Here is a 22993-nt window from a genome sequence, read left to right as displayed (position 1 = left end):
TACGCTGACTGGCCAGTGGTGGAGCAGGATTTTACCCCATACGGGGGGTGAGTGTTAATTATGAACATCAGCATCTGAGCATTTGCCAGCAGACACCACACAATTATTTCCTAAACACAGAGGAAAGCTAGAGTGTGCTCCGATACCATGTGTGATAACTGTTGGCAAATGCTGACATTTTAGTGGCATCGCTGCGTGGTCTAAGTGTAAATATGTTGTTTTTCCAAACATTAAAAGATATTCGTCTACTCTAGGGAAGCTGTGGTTGCAAATCAATTTTTTTTCAATCTACTTTTACTCAGTATTATCAACATCAAGCATTCAAAAATGAGTTTGGCTTAAAAATCATGATTTTAAAATAAAATTGTGAGTCCTTTTTATTTGCTTTCTGCTATTTTGAGCCATTGGGTTCATGTGTTCAATTTTTCTCCGCCACCACAAAGGCTAATTTTTTTTAAATGATTGCTGAGATTCTCATGTAAAAACGTGACTCCAGGAGCTGAGGATGGACAGAAAAAACCAAAAGTGTTGTGATACTTATAAGTATATTGTGAAAGTTGGCAATGCTATTTACTCTAAGTCTACCTGAATTTTATTTTAAGGGAAAAGGCTTCATATTGTCCCTCTCCTGGATGCTGAAATTCACCTCTCAATCTAAGAGCTTTAGACAAGCTTTCTCAGCCATAGCTGCTTGTACTATGCACCGATTACACAAAATAAGGCCATTGGGATTTGTACAGTCATGGAATCCCACAGTCCCTCTTGTGGCTCACCTCCAAACATCCTCTATCTGTTGGCCTCTCTGGGTATGCTTATACTGCAGTTAGACCCCTGTGACTGAGCTGACTCAGGCATGCAGGCTCAGGCTATGGGCTGTTTAATTGTGGTGTATACATTCAGGCTTGCACTGGAGCATGGACTCTAGGACCCTGCGAGATGGGAGGGTCCCAGAGCTTGGGCTTCAGCCAGAGCCCAACCAAGCAATTAAACAGCCCCTTAGCCAAAGCCCCAGCCTGCTGGCACAGGCCAGACGAGGGTGTCTAAATGCAACATAGACATGCGCTCTGGTGCCAGCCAATCCAACGTACATGTTGTGCAGGGTTGGCAGAGGGCATGCCTGCACAGCTAATTCTAGCCATGCCCGTCCAAGTGGCTTAACTGTTGGACAATCCTTACACACATCCTCCTCACCATGGTAAATTTCACTCTCAACAATTATTCAAGATAAAACATTATCAGTTAAGAATGACTTCATGGACATGAATCACATGGGCTCTCAACATGCCTGCTTGTTTTGCTTAAAAGTATACTGCTAGGATATTTTTCATCATTCCAAAACAATTATTTCCTCACTTTTGTATACAATGTCCCTTGAAGTTTGAAACTGAATTATGTTTCCTTATCAAATATTTTTCCTCCATCAGGCATATTCTAATCTGTTTTTGTAGGATTGCTCATGGATACTGGTATCAAAACAAAATATTAAGAAAACAGCAGTGAAGCATTTGTTTTGAGAGGAAAAAAGAGAGAGAAAGAACTATAGGGAGTTTGGAAATAAATGTTACATTTGGGGCCTACTGACCTTGACAAATATCCCTCTATATATCTTAACTCTGCCCTTGCAGACATCTCAAACGTATTTTTTACATTTTGTGTTCATATCTAAGTTCAAACTTTATGGCACAATTCCATCACTTGTGACAAGTTTAATTCAATCTAAATATTCTTCTTAAAGTACAATAATTAAACTGATTTGTTTGCTTTTAATATCAGAAGTACCAATGAATGAAAGAATGAAATAACTGTTAACAACATCTTTAATATTTTCTGTACATATCAAAGCATTGATAAAATCAGGACAAAAATAGCAAGAAAAGAGAACACATGCAAGCTTGATTGCATCCTCTCTGTGCAGTTGCTATGCAGCAATTGCCTTCCTACAAAGAACTTTGGCTTTTTTGCTTACTAACGTTTCATCATTCAAGTAGATACAGTATGTTCAGAACCAAGGCAGTCTAAAAGAAGTCTTTACTCCTGAGAATTGTCTTAGACAACTATGAATTAGAAATATACATGCCTTTGAATTACACATTTTTCATAGTTATGTTAACCACTAGATAAGATTCAACCTAAATAAAAAAGCAACCAAAAACCACTTCAACCTAATGCTGAAAACGCAGTGAAACAGACAGGCTCTCAGCCTAAAAAAAAAGAACATTTTTTTGGCAGTTAGCGTGGGTAATCCTTTGTCACTGCTGCCTTTTACAACAGGTTTTCTGGCTCACTACTGTTTCAACTCTTATGTTTCACTATGGATCTGTACATATCAAAAGCTCGTGTCATGATCTGCCACCTGCCTGCTCCTTCAGAGCTGATGAAAATGTTCCTAAAATTTAAAAAGGGAAATTACTGTTTATGAACACACAGGCAAAAGACACAATGAATGAATGTTCTAAAACAGATTTAGACGAAAAACATGATTGTTTCCTATTGTAGTTGGCAGAATAAAATAGGTTCAAAATACAAGTTTAAGTTCTAAAACTAGCCTTTCATAGAGTAATAGTAACTCTTAGCTCAGCCTTCTAAAACAAGCGTGTGATACTCCACTTTAGCTCTGATAGAATTGCCTGCCCTATTATAATACTGACACTACTTAGTAATTAAGCCAAACTTAGAAGTTTATTGCCTACAATCATGGACTAAGTTCTGTCCTGTACTGCACATAAATACCCACCAGAAAGCTTTGTGCCCAGCAGCAGGAGAGCAGAATATCCCTATTGTGATTCCCCAAAGCAGGGTGCCAGCTTCGCTCAAAGGAGCAGTCGTTGGACCCTTCCTCAAAAACCTCTCTCTCAGAGCTGCCAGTCTTCACAATTACTGTCCCATATCTAGCTTTCTCTTTTAGGGAAAAGGGATTGAGATGGTCTGAGCAAAACAGGTCCATCTGGGATCTCTGATCCTTGTCTGTCTGGTTTTCAGATAGGGTATGATATGGAAACTCTGCAGGTGTCATTGGAATGAGATCTTCTCATGGTGATGGTGAGAGACCAGGTGTCCATGCTGATTCTTTTAGATTTTAGCAGCCTTTAATACCACTGATTATCAGGCTTTGTTGATATATCTGGTGTATAAACCATGTATTTATAACTTTGTGCTTAGTGGAGAAGTGGTGTTACCACCCAAGGAAGGCAAAGTACTCTGATGGGCCAATCTGCATTCCACTCGGGCCACACAGCCCACCAGGGATATGAGTTGGTGGTACTTTCATGGAGTTGTGAGCACAGGCATGCACGTTATGTGGTCCATAAACTCCCCTGACTCCTGTCCTTTCTGCAGCAAGACGGAGACAATGGCACATATTCTGGATATGCCTCCTCCTGAGGTTCTGGCTCTACATTTCCCCACACCTCCTGATCTATACACATCCTCTGTGGCTCCGCAAAGTTGTGAAACCTCCTCATAAACCTCCTCCAAAGTGGGAATTCACATACCCGGAGGAGGAAACTGGATGGGGTGCAGGGAGAACTCTGACTATGGGGCCTACTTCTGGTCCCTCTTGAAATCACATCTCTGGGCAGGGTTCCTTTGGGCTGTGACAACTGCCTCCCTGGATGCCTTTGAGGTGCAGTGGGAGCTGTCCGGGGTTCTTTGCTCAGTGTCCCCCTGTGGATCCTTGATTCTATCCATCTGACCTTCACTCCCATCCCTGATTTTTCATTTGTTGTTCCCTCAAATTAGTTAATGCCCAGGTCTGGTGGCTCCTCCCCTTAAACCGAGGGAGGGTGTCATGGGGTTCACTCACTGATAGGGTGCCTCCGCCTGGTGGCTTTGGAGATTAGCTTCCTCCAGGTGTTGCAGCCTCCTCTGGTGGTCTCTCCGTTCATCATCTTCTCTCATTCTGTGGCCCCTCTTGCTCGAGGAGCTGCATCTTTCTGTTCATGGCTTAGTCCTCCAGCCAGGTCACTATGGTCTTCCCCTTTCAGGATATCAAAGTCTTCCAAGGCCAACTGTCCCAGGCAGTCTGCTTTCTGCTGTGTGATCTGCACCACTTCCCCAGTAGCTAGTAGGGGAACCCAAGCTCACCCTCTACTCCACTTCCAGTTCCGGGGTCCTCTCATCAGCAGGTCTGTCCTACCCCATCCCTTGCTACCTTTCTCCTGAGCCTTTCCTACCTTTCTAGCTCTCCTCCTTCTCTGGGTTTGCCAGCCCTCCTTCCAGGGAGTAACTGTAGGCCCAAACACACCTTCCTTCACCCTGGGAGTGACAGCAGACTACTTCCCTGCAGCCGTCAGATGCTCTCAGCTCCTGGGCTTTACATAGGCCTCTCCTGTTCCTGTCCCGCTGAGTCTCATTTAATCAATCCCTGCTCCCTGGCTCCTCCCCCAGGTGTAGGATAGGGAGTTAGTTGGCCCACCTGGCCACCTTAACCCCTTCAAGTCTTGTGAGCGGTGGACATTCCACCAGAGTGGCAGCCTTTAGTAATGCGCAGGCCCATTCCAGGGCTTCAATAGATAGTGTGACCTAAGGGCTCTCTCGTGCAGGGTTCCATCTGTCGTCCTTCTGGTTTCACTTATGGTACATACAGAACTGCTAGGGGAGCTAGTAAAGAAGTTTAGACTGCTGTTGGGGTCCTCCTCCTGTTGCTTATTGATCATCTAACAAGTCCTCCTCGGGCAGTGCTTTTTTTTTCTTTTTCTTTACTTTGGTTTCTTATTACTAATAAAATACCTGAGCACAAAAAAAAATCCATACAGTGTGATGAAAACCATCAAGAGGGATTCTGGGGCAGGACCTATAAATCAGAGAGTGAGGTTCACACACTTCTCAATATAAATCTGGTAAAGACCAGCCTGAACTGGCCAGAATACAGAACACACATTCGTGCTGCTTTCGCTAACCAACTCTGGAGAAGCTTAGCTGATTCCATGGAGTTTAAAATATTCAGTTTTTAACATGGCAGTGCACTGTGTTCCACAGCAATCAGCCCAAGTGTGCTGAACAAGATTTTTATCCACTACACAAAACCACAAAGAACATTATAAATATGTCTCAAACCCAAAATTCTACTGCAGCAAAAGCAGAAACTCAATGTAATGTATTTTTCTTTTTTTGTTGTTTTGTTATTTATTTATTTGTGTGTGTGCCTGTGCTTCTTTGTTTCTTTAGGAAGTTTGAACAGGTTTACAAATACGGACCATGTAAATATGAGAAACAAAACAATAATCATTACAACAATGAAATTTTATGTAAGAAAACATTATACAATAAAATACTCGTTAGATCTCTCCATTTAACAAGGTGTTATCATATTACAAAGTAAGCATCATTACAACATCCCGTGACACGTCATTTCTATTGATTTTACCAAATTGAGTGAAATCTCTGATTACGCATATTTAACAGACCAATTATGTCTATCAAATGTTAATATTTAAAAAACAGACCGTTGTGCTGGTTTGGGTTTTGGTGGGGGGGGTTTGGCCTGTTTGTTTGTTGGTTTGCAGGTGAATGCTCTTTGTCTGAGTAATGAATAAAATACTGAACCACACATCCAAGTATCTATTTGTCCTCCTCTTTTGCTGGCTACATAACAGGTGTGTTAAATTTTTCCATAATAACACCCTCCCATAGTTGGACTATTTTTGCTTTTCCAGTGACAGGCTATTAGTAGCCTAGCAGCTACTAGCAGATGATAGATTAATTCTTAATTTCCTTTTGTGTGGCCAAAAGGAAAGCCCCAGAAGGATTACCAAAGGATAATCTGATAATAAACACCCAACAATTTATTATATTTGGGTACAAATTGCATCTCAATATTCTGTCATGACTGGACATGTCCACCACATATATATAAAATCTCCTCTTTCAGCACAATTTCTCCAATATATATCCCCAAGCAACCTATCTATCAAGCTGACTGATGTGAGGTACCATTAAAACAGTATCTTAAAGAAATTTTCTTTTATCGTGCTATAGGCTGAGCAACATATCTTTCTAAACAATTATGCATTTAATGAACTTTTTGGTTGTTCTTCAAAGTTAATTGATCTTACATTTCAATAGGTTCTTGGAATACCTTAACTCCATGAAAAATGGTTTATTAGAGAGAGCTATTAGTCAGATGAGCGGACCCACTGAACACAAAAAGAATTATGGGCAAAATTTCAAAAAGTCTTTTAGAAACTTTTGAAACTATCACCCTACATTATTTTTATTCTTTGCTGGCAATATATCCAATTACTCAAAATTAGTTTTATAATTAGCAAACTGTCATGTCTATCAATTCCCATGGTGCCAGGACAGCTTCATTTATTTCAGTCAAAATACAGATGGCACAAAATCATGTAAATGCCTTATGGCTTTGTGTGATGTGAAGTAACATGAACTATTCCAAATACCCTGGAAATGTTAAGGTAAAGAGTAAATTTTTCAAAAGAGCCTAAGGATATGTCGACACTGCAGAAAAAGACCCATGGCAGAGAGTCTCAGAGCCCTGGTCAATTGACGTGGGCTTGTGGGGCTCATGCTAAAGGGCTGAAAATAGCAGTGTAGAGATTTGGGCTTGGGCTCCAGCCTCTGAACGCCAGTGAGACAGATAGGTCTCAGAGTCCAGGCTATATCCAAACCCAAATGTCTACACTACTAAATTTAGCCCCATAGCATGAGCCCAGTCTGTTGACCCAGGCTCTGAGCCTTGCTCCCAGGGGTCTCTTTTTTTTTTTTGGGGGGGGGGGGGGCAATGCACACATACACAAAGTGAGTTAGGAGCCCAAATCCCTTTGAAAGTTATTTAACAGTGGTCTATTTAACAATCAATATTGGTCTAATGTGACTGACTTGAAATAGGCACTGAAATATGTTTTAAAATACAATTATACTGAAAATATTTTTAAAAGCAAGAAGGTTCAGTAATTTACTAGCCTTAAATTTGTTTTTTATTCCCTTCAAACAGTGAGTGTGCCTTGACTTCAGAGGACGGTATGTCCTTGCTGTTCTGTGAAATATCTTCCATAACTCAGTGCCATCCCTTAACCTCCTCCCCCAGTTTGTTTTACATTACACCTCTACCCCGATATAACGCTTTTCTCAGGAGCCAAAAAATCTTACCGCGTTATAGGTGAAACCATGTTATATCAAACTTGCTTTGATCTGCCAGAGTGCACATCCCCGCCCCCTTCCCCAGGAGCACTGCTTTACTGTGTTATATCTGAATTCGTGTTATATTGGGTCACGTTATACGGGCTAGAGGTGTACTTTGTTCAACTTGGTTCCAGTGAGTTTAGACATTTTTTTTCCCTTCTTAGCTCTATGATTCTCAGTCTTTTTTAAACACTCTCCTCACTTTGGAAGGGATAGACTGTGGTGGAGAAGACGATAAATTTATCACTTAGGGCCTTGAGCAAGTCACTTAAGCCAAAATATTCAAAAAGTGCCCTCTAATGTTGGGCCCAACTGTAGATACTTAAGCCCTGATATTCAGAGTGCTGAGCACTCACCTCTTCAACTGCAATCAATGGGAGGTGCAGGTAGTCAGCACCTCTGAATACCATAACGTAGGTTAGGCAACCAAAATAAGAGGCTACTTTTGAATATTTCAGAGCTTCATCGCTATTTTTCAGTTCTCCCATCTGTAAAGTAAGGATAGTACTGCTTACCTACATACTTCACTGGGAAATTGTGTTTGTAAAAATCTTGGTTATTATAATATACCTTAATAATTCAGTAAACAGAGATACTCAAGGTACATTTTAACAGTCTTTACTGTAGCAATTCATTCAGAAACAGCTCTACAGAGTGATAGATCAATTTGAGAATAAAACATGACCTTTCAAAACCAATACGATGTCTTCCATGTATGATAGCAGCAGAATAAAACTGCTTTAAAAAGTAAAATAATTTACAATTACTCTATTGCCTTCAGTGGGAATAGTCCACTGACTGCCTGAAGTGATTTCTCATTTGTCAGATCAACCTTACAGTGCAAATTTCAAGAAAAATTAGATTGAGTTGAACACAAAAAGTTCCCATCACACTCCACAGCTGTTACAGTCTGAGATCTTTGTTTCTTCTGCCACTGATGCCCACCTGGAATTTTTGGACTATGCCATTTCTTCTTTCATACATAAATCTAAGATGCCAGCATGGTTTATTGTAAAGAACTGTCCACCTACTTCACAGAGTAGATCACTCATATCACTCATCTCAAGCCAACAGCATCGATTCACCAAGCTCAGGACGGTTAATATAATGGCCACCATCTTGGCCAGAAACCTAGGACTGAATTAGGGACCCTCAGAACTAAAAACAGCTTGAGCTAAAGAGCTAAGATTCCATAGCTTGGCTGTTACAGACTTATATCCTCTGTGGATCAGGCACAGAGGGACAGCTGTAATACACACTCACCAGTGAGTCCACTAATGCTCAGCAAATTCAGTCCATTCACACAGCAAGAGATACTTGAAGTATTACAGGAAATTTAAGTCACCATATCTGTCTGGGTAGCACCAGACCCCAATACCAGGCATTAATGTATGTATCATCCTTTGGGAGGTCAGAAAATACTATGTCCACCATTTTACAGTTGGGAAATTGGGGCAAAGAGAACTAAGTAACTTGACCAAGGTCACATAGGAAGTCTGTGGCAGAAGTAAAAATTGAATCCAGGCCTCCTGTGTCAAAGCCATCTTTCTTCATCGGCCAATCTTTCTGGTTAGTGAAAGATGCTCAGTATTAATTTGGGCTCTTATTCCCTGAGATTGTCAATGCCACATTTGAGGAAGGATACCTACTAATCACTTTAAAGGACACAATAGTCCAACCAGTACTAAAGAAGCAATCTCTGGGCCTGTTGGGTAGGAAAGGTTCAATTTATTAAGTGTACATAGTCACCATTTTAGATTGGTAAAAGGACAACCTCTCCTCCATCTTGGCACCCCTTCTCCTTAAGCTTTTTGGTGATTTTTTCAAGTCTGGAGCCAAAGCAAGGAAAAGGCAGGAAAGATGGTGTCTTGTGGCAGTAGAATCTGCCTAGCAAAAGAGAATGCATATAAGGGAGTGTTTACCCTCCGAGGGGTGCTCTTTGTCTCTGGATGCTGTGAAAGCAGATCATCCCCGTGAGGCATAGAAGTCCTCCCACAGAGTACCAGCCTTGCTATTAGCTAGAGCCCTGAGGGACTAGGACTTGAGGTGAACCAGCAACACGTACCAAGGTTCCCTTGTCTTACCTCCACTCACCTGTTCCATCATCATGTGAGATAGTGTCTGCATTCAGCACGCAGAACAACGAGATCAAGACTAGAAGACAGAAGGCACCATACTGAAGATCTACTTATCTGGCACCAAAGATCCTGAGGTCCAATTCCTGTTGTGTTCCCATTCCAGACACCTGTCCCTGAAGTCCTGGTTCCTGTCTGTGTTCCTGTTCTTCCGTCCAGTGTCTGCAAGACATGGTATATTCCTTCTCTGTTATTTCTGTAAAACCCCACTGTATAAGGGTTTGGGCTCTGGGGTTCATGCTCATTTCCAGCATCTGTGTTTACAACCGAACAGTTATTCTTTGTGTTATCTTAGTTGCAGAGAGTCCTAGTTTGTTGTTGTGTATCTCAATAAACACCATTTTGTTTGCAACCTGTGATGCAGTAGGGAGCGGGGTGAGTTGACCTGGGAATGTCATTTACTTTTACGAGGATGAGAGAGCAGGGGATGACTTTAGGTGAGGGACAGTACCTGAGCCTGTACCCTGAGCCAGGAAGGTGGGTGGGGCGAGTCGACATCTTTTCCCAGGAAACTGGACAAAGGGAGAGGGGGAGAGAATTAGGGGGAGAGAGCCTGCTGGAGGGTTTTTTTGTTTCAGTTTTGGGCGGACTGGGAAGAGGCAGGGAACTCCAAGTCTGGGGTCTAAGATCCTTGTCCCCCAAAGGGACCTGGCTGAGGGGTCCTGGTTGTACCTACAAGTCCTACTTGGGACCGTGTTTCTGTCACCAAATAAACCTTCTGTTTTACTAACTGGCTGAGAGTCTCGGTGAATCGCAGGAAGTGGGTGGTACAGGACCCTGACTCCCCCACACTCTGTGACACAACCTTAACCTGCCTGTGTCTTAACTACACTAAAACACCATTGACAGATGCAGAGGGCAGGTAGGATACTGCACATAGCCTATCTTCTGTGAAGCAAAACCTAATCTTAACAGTCACAGGCTACCAAGACCTAGGAACCTTACCAACTAACTCAGTGTATTATAATAGCTAAGATTTTTACAAAACACAATTTCTTAAACAAGATAATGTAAAAACAAAGAAAGCAGCATTTTGAACTATACTCTGCTAACGTACCAGACCCCCTCCCAATCAGGCTTCATGTCAGGACATGGCATCGCTCCCAGTGATGGATAACCTCCTCCTGGCCATGGATGGGAGAGGACGGTCACCCATCATCATATTACTAGACCTCTTCTGGGACTTAACATCATCTGCCATAGTTTACTAATCTCCTGCATCAAACAAGTAGCTGAAGTTAACAGAAAAGCACCGACTTCTCCAATCCTCCCTTTCAAGCCAGCCTCAGAGAATGTTGATGGAAAATTATTCCATCACCAGACTACTCATTTATACTCACAACATTTATTAAGATAAGATTGTGGCTAAAGACAATTATTCAGAAATAAACCTAAAATCATGTTGTTATATTGCACATTAGAAGAATAAACTATGTTTATTGTTTTTTGCAACAGCTTTGAATGAACTGGCAAAGCATTTCTATAGCTATTAACATTAATAAGAAAATTGTTGACATTAGTAAGTTCTGTTGGAGAAAAAAATAAGCCTAAAACAACCAGCCAACAAACAAAAATGGTTTAAAGAAAAATTTGAATCAAAATCTGATTTGAAAGACACTCAGAAGTGAGAGATTTATTACATGTCTCGGGCAATTTGTTGATCCAAGAAAAAGGCCCTGCGCTATGAAACCTTCCTGGGAACATACCAGGGTACCACCAGCATCAGGAACATGACAAATCCCAACGGGAGGAGGTTCCTTGCAGATCCAGCACCCCCCAGCTTGTCCAGCTACATAACAATTAATCACAGTCCTGGGGCGGGGAAGCTGCCGGCGCACACAGACAGTCGGGGGTGGTTTTGACAACCTGGGTGTTTTCTGTTCCACTAGTTTAAATCCAAGATCCGAATTTTAAAGCCATTCCGTAATTTTTACAGCCCTGCCATTGGCTGTCGCACACCCTGCACCCCTGCTCGGCTTCTCAAGCTCCCCCACTCCCGTCTTGGGGCGGCTCCCCGAGCACTCCCAGGCAGAACTAGGCTGAAGCTCCGAGCAAAGGGCGGGTAGGGGCATGTGCGCACCCGTCCCGCCGGGGCAGCCCCCGGAGGGGGTTGCGGTTCGCAGCATGGGCAGAAGCGAAAGGGGCAGATTCTCTCCCGGGAGGCTCCGCAGCCCCCCAATGGCCCCGCTAGCCAGAGCAGCGCACCCTGCAGCCGCGGCCCAGGTCCTCATTAGTGCCGCGCGGGCAGCAGCGCATGCGCCTGCCATTGGGGCGCTCTCCAGCGGCTCTGCGGCTGAGCGGGGCAGAGGGAAGGGAGTCCCCGGGGGAGAGATGGCTGGGGAGAATCCGCACCCGACTGCCAGGAAGAGCATCGCAGCCCCGCCGCCCGCAGCGCCGCCCCGGCCGCTCAGCAGCAGCAGCAGCTCCGAGCGAGTGACTCTGAAGAAGGAGATCGGGCTCCTCAGCGCCTGTGCCATCATTATAGGTAAGAGATCTCCGCCCCGGCCGGGCACCGAGCGAGAAACTTTTCTGCGAAAGCGAAAAGTAGCAGCATCAGCTGGCGCGGCCCCGGCTGTGACCCCAGGTTAGTGTGCGCGCGTTGGGAGAAGGGTTTATCATTAAGCCGGGGCGCTCTCCGTTACTCCTGAAAGCATTATTCTGCGGGGCGGTAAATGGTAACACGCAGGCTGGTGGTGAGCAGAGATCAGGGCTGTGAGTGCCTCTGATAAGCTCCCTGCAGAGTGCATGCAGCAGCAACAACAACAACGAAGGGGTTGTATTTCATTTCTTCATCATTGTACCCTGGAGAGGCAGATAAATATTAGAGCTAAATTCATTAATCGAGCACTATTGTATATAGATAGAAGAGAGAATAATAAGTAAAATGCATTTCATGGACACTCATTTGTTAATATGAAACACTTGTCCTTCCCCTGCAATGAAAATTCCTAGGTACAATAACTTTATGATGTGCTGCCTGTATTTCAAAGCAATAGATACAACCCCTAGAATTATGTCATTTCATTTACAAAGGTGTTCTTGTGGGTGGTGCAATAAGCTATAGCACTGATTAATATGGCAGAGCATAGATTGATGCCAAAGTCTACAATTCCTGACAATTCTGATTGAAAAACCAATATACAGAGAGTGTCACCCTAATCAAGGGGGGCTTCAGATATAAGTTGCTGAACTACAGGTGATTCAGAACCTTCCACACTGCATTTTACAGTATGTACCAAACCCAAGTTCTCTGCTATCTTAAAGAAAGGCACCAGTAGAAGTCCACATAAAGACCTAAAAGTGTCAGCCAAAGCATCCAGCATTGTAACCCAAAATAGATTTTAACCACTTTTGATTTAAAGCCTATTACAGATCATTGTCTAAATCCGAAATGCCAAAATATAATTGGTTTACAAATAAAACTCCATTCACAAGACTCAAGTCAATAGATAAGAACCCCAACATAGTGACCGTCATCTATTGTATTACAGTTGTCTTCCATCTACTAATATAACTATATTAAGTGACGAGATGAAATCAGATTTTTCCAATGCCAGTAAACTGTCCACAAAGAAATAACATTGTTTCATTACAGAGATGATTTCTTACAATGTATTTATGAAAAGTGATAACTGGTACCTATTTCCAGAGCTCTGGCATCTTACACTTTACAATTAGGAGATTAAAAATATGCACAAATGTACAGGATAGTGAGTCTGCTCCAAATGTCGAAAGTCTACAATCCATTCCGGTCATCTTTCTTGATGATTAACACTATGCTTGAAAAGGAATCCGTTCATTTTATTTCTACAGGCAAAACCAACTATTAGAATTAACAACAACATAGCTAAAAGTTAAATAAGTACTGTATTAACATTTCCTTTTGAATTATAAACTGTCAAAACCAATCTGGTCTGAACCTGAACTATTTGCATTGCCTTTCATATCTTAGTGATCTCATCTTGCTGAACACAATGAGTATTGTAGTTGTACTAAGATTAAGAATATATCATCTGCAACTTTTCCAGTTGCTCATTATCATTATATGGATTTTGTGTTCTTTTGATTACACATTTTAGAAATTTGAGCTGACTATATTGATTTCTTGAGTATCTGTACAACACTCAATCATCCCTTTTTACACCTCTCTATGTGTGTGTAATCCCAATTGATATTGCGTGCTCGTATCAATGCAAAATTCCATAGAATCCTAGCACCTGGTCCTGAGACATTTACTTACATCAGTAAGTCACTGAGACTGCTTATGTTATGGCTTTAAGATTTGGCCCTTTCTGAACATAATAGTTTTTCTGAACATAATCTGTGCAGTGTTACATTAAACTAACCATCCTGACTCAGGAGTGACTTAAGGAACACACCAAGACCTGTTATTTTACCTGTTTTAACTATAGTGCCCAAAGTATCCCAAACTTTTAACAATCCGATTTAAAGTCTCTTCAGATGCAGCATCAAAGTACCAATGCCAACAAATGGAAATGAATTTATAACAAATGTTACATTGTAACATGTAAAATTGTAAAATTTATGTACTAACCATCTATAGTCATTAAAGGCCTTGTGGCAAAATCTCAAAGGGTGTTAGAGATCTTTTTGCAGGAGCTGGGACATTTAACCTGGTGTGCTGGCCATATGCGGTTTGGGTAATTATAATCTTCTGAGTTAAATTCTTGATTCATTTTCATTTGGATATGCTATTCTTATTCACTTAATGCCTTAAACTGTTATGTAGTGTTTCTGTGCAGTGTTAAACCACTGCTACGTTCACCTCATAGGTGGTTGTATGTCAGCGGTGAGTGACATGATCACTATGGGCCATACTCAACAAGGAGTCTCATTAAGGGCTGTAACTATCTAGTCTAATTACCCACATGGACATAAGCTCCACCCTCAACCTTGATCCCTTGTTTGGCCTTGCTCAGATTTTGTCTTGGCCATGTGAGAGGTGGGGGCATTTGGCCATGCACAGACTACTTACCCAATATTTTTCACTAGGAGCAAATGGATGGGAGGAGGCTGGAGAGGCAAGTGAGAAGAGCCCTGGATCCATCCCCAATTTGTCAAAGAATGTAGACATCCAGGTGCACAGACTCACACACATGCCTCCCAGAACCCAGGTGAAGTATGGAAGGAATTGTGACAGAGTCACAGCTCATTCTCCAATCTGCTTCTGGGGTGATGCAGCTACACACCATCAGGGCAGATTGTAAGGTTACAATCTGGTCCTTTTGTACATCCCTTGTTAACCTTGGTAAAGTGTTTGGGGCCCCTTTCAGGTGAAAGGTGATATATACATGCAAGTTATTATTGGGGCAGCTGTACTCAGCTGTATGGGGAATGTAGCTCCCTGAAAACTACATGAATTTCTTGCTGACCAGCTCAAACTGTGCTGGGAACAATTAGTCTGGTGTGTAAGTGGGGAGCAGATAAACTAGGCCACAAGTGTGAGCTGTGGAGCTGCACAGACAGAGAACCATGAGGGCTAGAAACGTTCCTTTTATAACTGAAAGCTGGGATTCTCAAATAGTCACATGGATCTGGCAGTTGTGGCTTTAAAAAAACTACCAAATACTGGAAAACTCACACTCAGACTGAGCAATTCTGTAACTGGGTGTGTTGGCTCCTGCCCTTCATGTCCTCTCCCCAATTAATTACCTTAGGGGTGTGGTGATTCTAATAGGTTCCCAATCCCTTCCTGTCACCTTCTCTGACTTGTGTTTCGGAGCTGTCAGAGATGTATTTGGGCTGTGTCACCCCATCTACAGCAGGGGAGGAATCTGCCCCGTGCTAAGAGGCCATGGAGGTGCTATACATACTCAGTACCTTCCTCGACCTCATCCACAAGCACCCAACTGTCAGACTGGCAATTGAACTCAGTAGAGTCTAGCACAGCCTCTGGGAGGGGAAGGTGTCCCCCTATGAGGACACAAAGTAGGCACTATGACTGCACAACCTGGGTGGGTCACAGAGCGCCGACAGGTTCTGCTCTTTGGCAAGACAGGGCCTATAATTTATTTAATTCACTTGAGATAATAACTGCTATATAACTGATTGATGGAACTGCTACAATATAATTAAGAAAATTGTTTAAAAGACAGAGGGGAGTTGTCATGTTGCAAAGAGTTCTGCTTGCAATGGCATAATTACTGGGGAGAGTATGGGCTTTTCTACATTAAAAAAATGACACTAATATAACTACATATGTGTAATTACACCAGTGCAACTCCTAATGCTGACGTACTGCATTGGTGCAGAGTAGGAATAACACTGATGTAACTTAATTCAGTAATGAGCAGGGGAAATGAACAGCTCCCAACACCCACAGATCCCCTGAAATCTTCCCTGGATTTCAAGAGATTTGCTAGAGTCTCTGTGGTCTCTCCTGATCCCCTGTGCCCTGCCTCTCCACTATCCCTAACCCCCACCCTCCTTAAAGAGGTTTCCACTGCATTGGGCAGCTCCACAGCCTAACGCTTTCCTGATTTTTACAGTGGAATTCCTACTGATTGCTATGGCATGGTAAGATGGTCTTAGTCCACCAGTCTCCTTCCGCTTCCTGTCTCCCTCTGGATATCTCAAGGAGATCTCAGGATTATGGGATGGTTGTAGGATGATGGTGGGAGAGACAGAGCCAGGAAGATGACACCCCTACTTCCACATGGGGAAAAAAAAGGGACATCTTCACACAAATCTTGGCAGGTAACCATCCAGCATTACATTAACTGAAATGAAGAAAATATTATCTCTGCACCTGCAGAATAGGCTACTGCTGTCACAAACAGGTTTAAGCACTTTAACAAACTCTGGTTCCAGGTGCTTAGCCAGTGACTTTCACCAGTTCAGTGGTCTGACTTTCTTTAAAACTTGGCAGTAAACATGTACTGCTTAATACTGTCTTTTGTTTTATTTTAAATTATTTGAATTGACTATAATAACTTTAGGCCTTAACGTAGGTTATCAATTTCAAATTTAATTTTAAATAAGTTTTAATTTAAAAAAACTGTATTCAAATAAAAATACGATTTTTTTAAATCAATTTTTTAATCCATCCTGGGTTAGATGGCCTTTACTACCAGAAAGATCCTGAGAATTCTGCTGAATTTTATTCCATGCTTTGGTAAAAACACCAGAAAATCCTAGAATCCCATGTGCTAGACTTGATTTGAATATCATACATATGGGTAGCATTGCCACATATCTTGAAATCTCTACTAATGCACAGCTATGAGTAATAACAGTAGTGGCTTTCTACATGGGATGTGCCAGTGCATGCCTGTGCATATAACATTTCAATCAGTCCTTTACATTCCACAGTCTGTTGGCACTTGAAATCATAAAACTTTCCAAAGTCATCTCCAAAGGTATTATTAAGTGACTTAAGCATCTCAATAGAATATCTATTTTAAGACTCTTAACAGAGCAACCAATTTGTCCATAGCCCTGAAGTGGCATTATCAACCTCTCCTGCACATTTGCTGTGAAACAGAATTAGTGAATGCTGGGAACAAATAACTGCAACCATAGCCAAACTTTTGAAGTGATGGCAAACCCCACTCTGCCCATTATCTTGGATTTGCACCATCTGAAAAAGTGAGTCTCTGTAACATTTTTCAAGTGTTTAAATGTCAGCGGTGAAATCCCACCCCCTTTGAAGTCAAAATCTTACTGATTTCAATAGGGCAAGATTTCACAGCAGGAACATATCTCCACTCATTTGCATCTGAGTCAAGGGGTAAGCAAGTATATTCCTTATTTTGCATACAACATACTTGGTTATTGCCTCTGTGTCATATTATAGTAAATATACAATATTTAACTAATAAAAGTACATTTTAGACTCAGAAAATGCATAGAAAATAATTTTGCCCTAAATTTATTAAGTAATTTACTATATACGGTTAACTTGTACACATTACACCAAAACGTAAGCCAATAAAATTTAAAACTGATAAATTAGAAGTCCTAGTAAAGTCGGGCTTTCAGTGGGAAATCTTACAAGCACCTAATTATGGATCACTACCCTAAAAGATCATGTCTTTCCAATAATTCAAACCGAAAATTTACAATATGGGGTGAAGATGAATGGGTGTTATTTGAAAAATAACATGACCAAGACAATATACATATGTGATGAACAATTCTGCGATTGCTACTTCTATTTGTTTCAAATAAAGCATGACTACTATATTTGTAATTGAAAATAAAAATAGTTTCTTAGTTTTTCTTTTGCTTTCCAAGTGTTCCTTAGCACAGTGAATTGATGGTAGAGTGCCAATTTGGTGACAGTACTTTGTCCTGTTGGATGATCTTTCTTTCATGTCTGTAAGTGTCATTATCTGGTGTACTGGAGGATACTGTAGTAAATCCATGGCCTCTCAAGATTTTGCATTTGTCATTATGTAACACAGCATGGCCACTTGAAACTTCACAGCTGCAGCTGAGGGAGAACTCATTTCCTCCTGCTCCAAAAGTACAGCCTTCTGCCACTTGAGCTAAAGGAAAACCTCTATTTGCTATTATTAATAGGTGGTCTATGCCCTAGAGTTGATCAATTCCAGTTCCATCCCATAGAAGGCAGTGATATATATATATATATATATATATATATATATATACTCTACTCAGAAGTTTTTGCCTCTTCACAGGGCCCACTCTAGCTATAGGCAAACTTGGCAGCTTCCTAGGGCAACATATTCTGCCTAGGGCAGCAGGACCAAACCTGTGTTGCACTGCAATCTGGTGTGGCAGGTCACACTACCACTCATTCAAATTTGGCATAGCCAGCAGAGGGACAGCTAGGCCAAACCTGATTGAGTGGCGATGTAACCTGTCGTTTGCCCCACATACATTTCTACCACAACCACAGAGCCATCAGAGGGCTCAGTGAATCCCCCTCGAAAGTCCAGTGCCAACCCAAGGGCGCCCGCCCCCCAGTTGAGAAGCTGTGTTCTAAGGAGTAGGATGGGGTGAGAGGCGAGAAATGCTATTTCAGTGTAGCATAAATAAATATGAAGAAACCCCAACAAATAGTTGCTTATATGAATAATAATATACAATGTTCAGGCAAGAATATAAAGGCCTACACCCCCACTGCTCCATCCCAGTGGACAGTCTTCTGTCTTCCCTCATCGGCATAACTTTCTGATGTGAAGCAGGAACAGTCTTTGTAACATTTGTAACTTGTTAAAAGTATTTGCATTCAGACAAACTAATACTTGAAGAATACAGCCCAAAAGGTTGAGGTAAAGAATTATGGGATACCCTGTTGTAAATACAAAACTAAATACAAAAACCTTCTGTTCCAATTCAAAAAGAGACCATTTCTTAATGTCTACAGAGCTGGATGCTGTGTTTGGTAGTGGTAACAAACCTCTCTGACAATTCATCTCTACTGCAGAGTTTTGTAATGTGCCTGAGAGCTTCTGTAGGAGACGCTACCTGGTCTCTCCGTTTTAAACACAGCCACATACAAGAAAAGAAGACCTATTCTGGGTTTCAGCTATTAATTGCCTGTGAATAGATTCAGCAATACTGTAAATGAAGGTTCACCAGTACTCACCTAGATTAAATTAATGCAGTTTTAAAAGTAATTACTCATGTGCTTCTATCATTTATTAAATAATTTTTTTAACTATTGCATAATTGTTCAAACACCAAGTTTGCAAACAGACATCTAAATCCAAAAGTGTTAATTCATTGATATTTTATGCATGCTTTACGTAGAATCATAGAAATATAAGGCTTGAAAGGACCTCAAGAAGTCATCCCTCCATGTATACCTAGACCATCCCTAACAGGTGTTTATCTAACCTAGTCTTAAAAACTTCCAATGATGGGAATTCCACAGCCTCCCTCAGTAACCTATTCCAGTATTTAACTATCCTTTTAATTAGAAAGTTTTTCCTAATATCTAACCTAAATATCCCTTTCTGCAGATTAAGTCCATTACTTCTTGTCCAAATTTCAGTGGACATGCAGAGCAATTGATCCACCATCCTCTTTATATGTAACAGCCCAAATATTTGAAAAATGTTATCAGGTCTCCCTTTGTCTTCTCTTCTGAAGCCTAAACATGCCTAGCTTTTTAATCTTTCCTCACAGTTTTTCTAAACATTGTATCTTTTTTCTTTTCTTTTTTTGCGTCTCATCTGGACACGCTCATCTCCACGTCTTTCTTAAAGTGTGGTGACCAAAACTGGACACAGTACTCCAGTGCCAAGTAGAGTGAAACAATTACCTCCTGTGACTTACCTCTCATGTCCCCAAACTCCTGTTAACGCACTCCAGCATATGTGCCTTTTTCATAACACATTGTTTCCTTACATTTAATCTGTGATCTGGTATAACCTCCCATATCCTTTTCTGTAGTTCAACTCTCTAGCCAGTTATTTCCCATTTTGTAATTGTGTGTTTGATTTTCCCTAAGTGTCATACTTTGCACTTGTCTTTATTAAATTTCATCTTGTTGATTTCAGACCAGTTCTCCAATTTATCAAGGTCTTTTTGAATTCTAATCCTGTCCTCCAAAGTACTTGCAACCCCTCCCAGCTCAGTGTCAGCTGCAAATTTGATAAGTGTATTCTCCACTTCATCATCCAGGTCATCAATAAAAATTCTAAACAGTACCAGATCCGGAACAGAGCCCTGTGGGACCTCACTACATATATCCTCCAAGTTTGATAGCAAACCACTGGTAACTACTCTGAGCATGTTTTTTCAACCAGTTGTGCTCCCACCTTATAGTAATTTCATCTAGACCATGTTTACCCATATTTGACTGTAATGGGACTTTTGCCTGAGCACAGATTGAGTAAAAGCAAACAAAGTAAGGAACTTCAGGACTTGACCTTATGTAATTTTGACCATATGCCATTGTTAGAAAAAAACAGAAACTGAGAACAATTAAAAACTACAACATAATTAATGTGACACAGGATATGTCTACAGAGGAATCTCAGTGTGTGATTCCACTTGCATAGACATTCCTGACCTAGTTTAATCTAGTTAGCTCAGGTAAGGAAGCAGTCACACCACAGCAGCATGGGCTGTACAAGCATGCCAGGAATCCTGGATAACTCCTTGGGTGATTAGCTTATGCTGAAGCCCAGACTGTTGTGGTTCTGTTACCTGAGCTAGCTAGATGAAAGTTAAAATGATTATGTCTACACAAATTGTAATTACATCTCGTGATTGCAGCATAAACACAACCTTTCAGACTAAAATTCACCATTATCCGTTATATTTTCAAAACATACCTGCAAATGTACGTGTCCTTTGCAATGTAAATTGGCTAATTGTGTACAAAAGGTAGCAAGCATCTAATGTGCCATGCTCTCATGTAGTTAACCTAATTGTGTTACTTGCACAAACAAATTTGGTACAGAGCTGCATGCACATTTTTACACTGTCAGTTGCATGTAGCTAATTTTGTAAATCAGTCTCTTTATATTACACTCTTTAGAAAAACAAGAAATAGGACCATGAAGTCAGATCTAGCTAAAACTCAACATATTTCCTATTTTACTGATGATCGCGGTTTATCAATGTACCTGGTTCAAGAGACATTGGGTACCTCCAGATATGTTCAGAAGAACCTATTAATCTACAGGTACATTCATCTAAGACAATTTTTTTAAATAAAATATTTTGTTTACCTGACTTTGCCCTCCCAAATGGCAACCCACTGTCTGAATGCTGTGACTTCACTCCCAGAAGTATCACTTTTAAGGGTGCAGTGAGATTTTTGATTCATGATACTTCTTTCTTGCTAGCAAATGGCCATAGACTGCTACTGATTTATCAGGTTTTTGCAAAAAAAAAATTTCAGTGAAATCCTGAGTCCTAGCCCAGACTCAGAGTCATAATTACTTACCCTAATTATCCAGACTTACTAAAAGAATAGCTGGGAAGCAGCCATGATTTGGAATTATATAATATACAGCATGATGAGTTTCTGTCTTAAAATCAGTGGGGAAAATTGGAGGTTACTCTGAGGGAGAAAAGGAAACCTAGAGGAGCCCACCCAAAGTTTGGAGTGATTCTGAGTGATTTGTATTTTTGTACCACCACTCTGCTGAATAAACTGTGGTGGTGAAATCTTGCCATAGAGATATTTACGGCCATACTAGCATGTAGTTATCTATTAGGATCATTGAAGGCAGATATCTGGGAGTGGAAAATATGTTTCAACTCCAGCAGCAAGTTAAAACATAGCACGATTCAACTTAAGCGTGATAATGTGCCAAGGAAATCCTGCAAGTTCTGAGCTTAAAGCTCACCTCTGCAATCTAAAGTGGGTTACATGGAGAGAGAAGATGAAAAAAAAGTTCTAATTAGAGATTCCTGGCAGCAAGAAGAGAAAAAACAAAACAATTTAACATTCAATTTTCCTAACTGAGTCTAGCTGTACACAGAAACAATTTTGTTTGTCTTTCCTTCTCCCTTCCTGCCACAGTTGATTTCCATCCAGAAGAATGCGACATGCAGAGTGACCCCTGTACTGTACAAAGAGCAAGAACCAAAAACAATAAAAAAAAATAATAATGTTACATGAGCAGATCATTTTCATATGCTTCTGTGGGAGAGGAACAGGATACAATGGAAATCAGTCTTGTGATCTTAATTATGAACTTTTTAGAGATTCAAAAAGTTGTTTGTACTATTCTTGATGCTTAAGGGAAAGCCTTCAGCATTTCTACTACAACTCTGTTTCCAGTTTATTAGTTGGCAGAGGTTATGTACAGAATGACTTTTTGTCTATCCTTCCCTACAAGTGACAACTTCTTGCTGTGCAGAATGCAACCACTAGGATGAGAGAGCTAAAATGTTGGGTTTTCTATTATGGATGTCCCAAAATCTACTGGAAATCTCCATACTTAAGGTGTCTTGCATGGATTATCAGAAATTTGAATACTTTAGAACAGTGGCTTTCACCACTTCTTAGATAGACAAGAAAACAAAGGTAGCATCCTTCGGTAATGTGTTACTTCTCGTCTGGCAGTACAGTGCCAGCTTTCAGCAATTCCATAAATCTCCTTTTCCTGTGCCTTTTGATTCATTTCCTTCTAATACAATGTAGCCTTTTCTGTTTGGCAGCCTCACAACCTGCAGAGCTGGTTTGGTAGAGGCAGCCTTTTATTTTAATTTCCCTCCCCAAACTTTTCATTTGAAGCCTCCATTGTTTTTGTTTTGTTTTGCTTTTTTCTCCTAGCTGCTGTGCTCTCTTTCCTACCCTGGTGGCAGGCATCATAAAATTACAGAGTATTTGTCAAAGCTGAAATGCCCAAAATGTAATCTATCCTAACAATATTATTTTTTCTGTCTGTTCCCAAAACAATTCCATCAGTCCTCCAAAGAAAGAGTTGCAGCTTTTCTACTGCATTCCCCACCACCAAGAAAACAGAGTCAAGTACACATCTCAACATCCCTCTTCCATGCCTGCCTGCTGCTTCCATTATTGTATGTGGCAGAATATTGAAAATATACAAATCTTGCTCTCCTGCAAATCTGAAGGAAACTAGTAAATGTGTTTTTTAGCTTACCAGCCTCTCTCTTTATTCATTATTGACTCAGTCCACAGGTGCCCCAGGCATTGACCTCCATTGGAGTTTTGCCTGAAAGTATTACAGGACTGAACCTTGTACTGAAATTAGGCAAGTGGTTATCTACAACATTGTTCCCAGTGCAATTTGTTAATCTGG

General features: G+C 41.1%; 1 protein-coding gene across 1 annotated transcript in view; it reads left to right on the top strand.

Annotated features, from left to right (window-relative positions):
* Positions 1–11133: 11133 nt before the first annotated feature.
* The window catches only part of SLC7A10 (solute carrier family 7 member 10), a 75065-nt gene continuing 63205 nt past the window's right edge, over positions 11134–22993 (top strand). The window contains 2 exon segments of the mRNA XM_030581938.1: positions 11134–11578; positions 11581–11760. Of these exon segments, the coding sequence (XP_030437798.1) occupies positions 11530–11578; positions 11581–11760 (229 nt within the window). The 5' untranslated portion in view covers positions 11134–11529.

Source organism: Gopherus evgoodei, chromosome 12 (assembly GCF_007399415.2).
Source record: "Gopherus evgoodei ecotype Sinaloan lineage chromosome 12, rGopEvg1_v1.p, whole genome shotgun sequence".
In the NCBI taxonomy this organism is placed as follows: domain Eukaryota; kingdom Metazoa; phylum Chordata; order Testudines; family Testudinidae; genus Gopherus; species Gopherus evgoodei.
The sequence above is the reverse complement of the archived record's forward strand: the minus strand, read 5'-3'. Positions and strand labels throughout refer to the sequence as shown.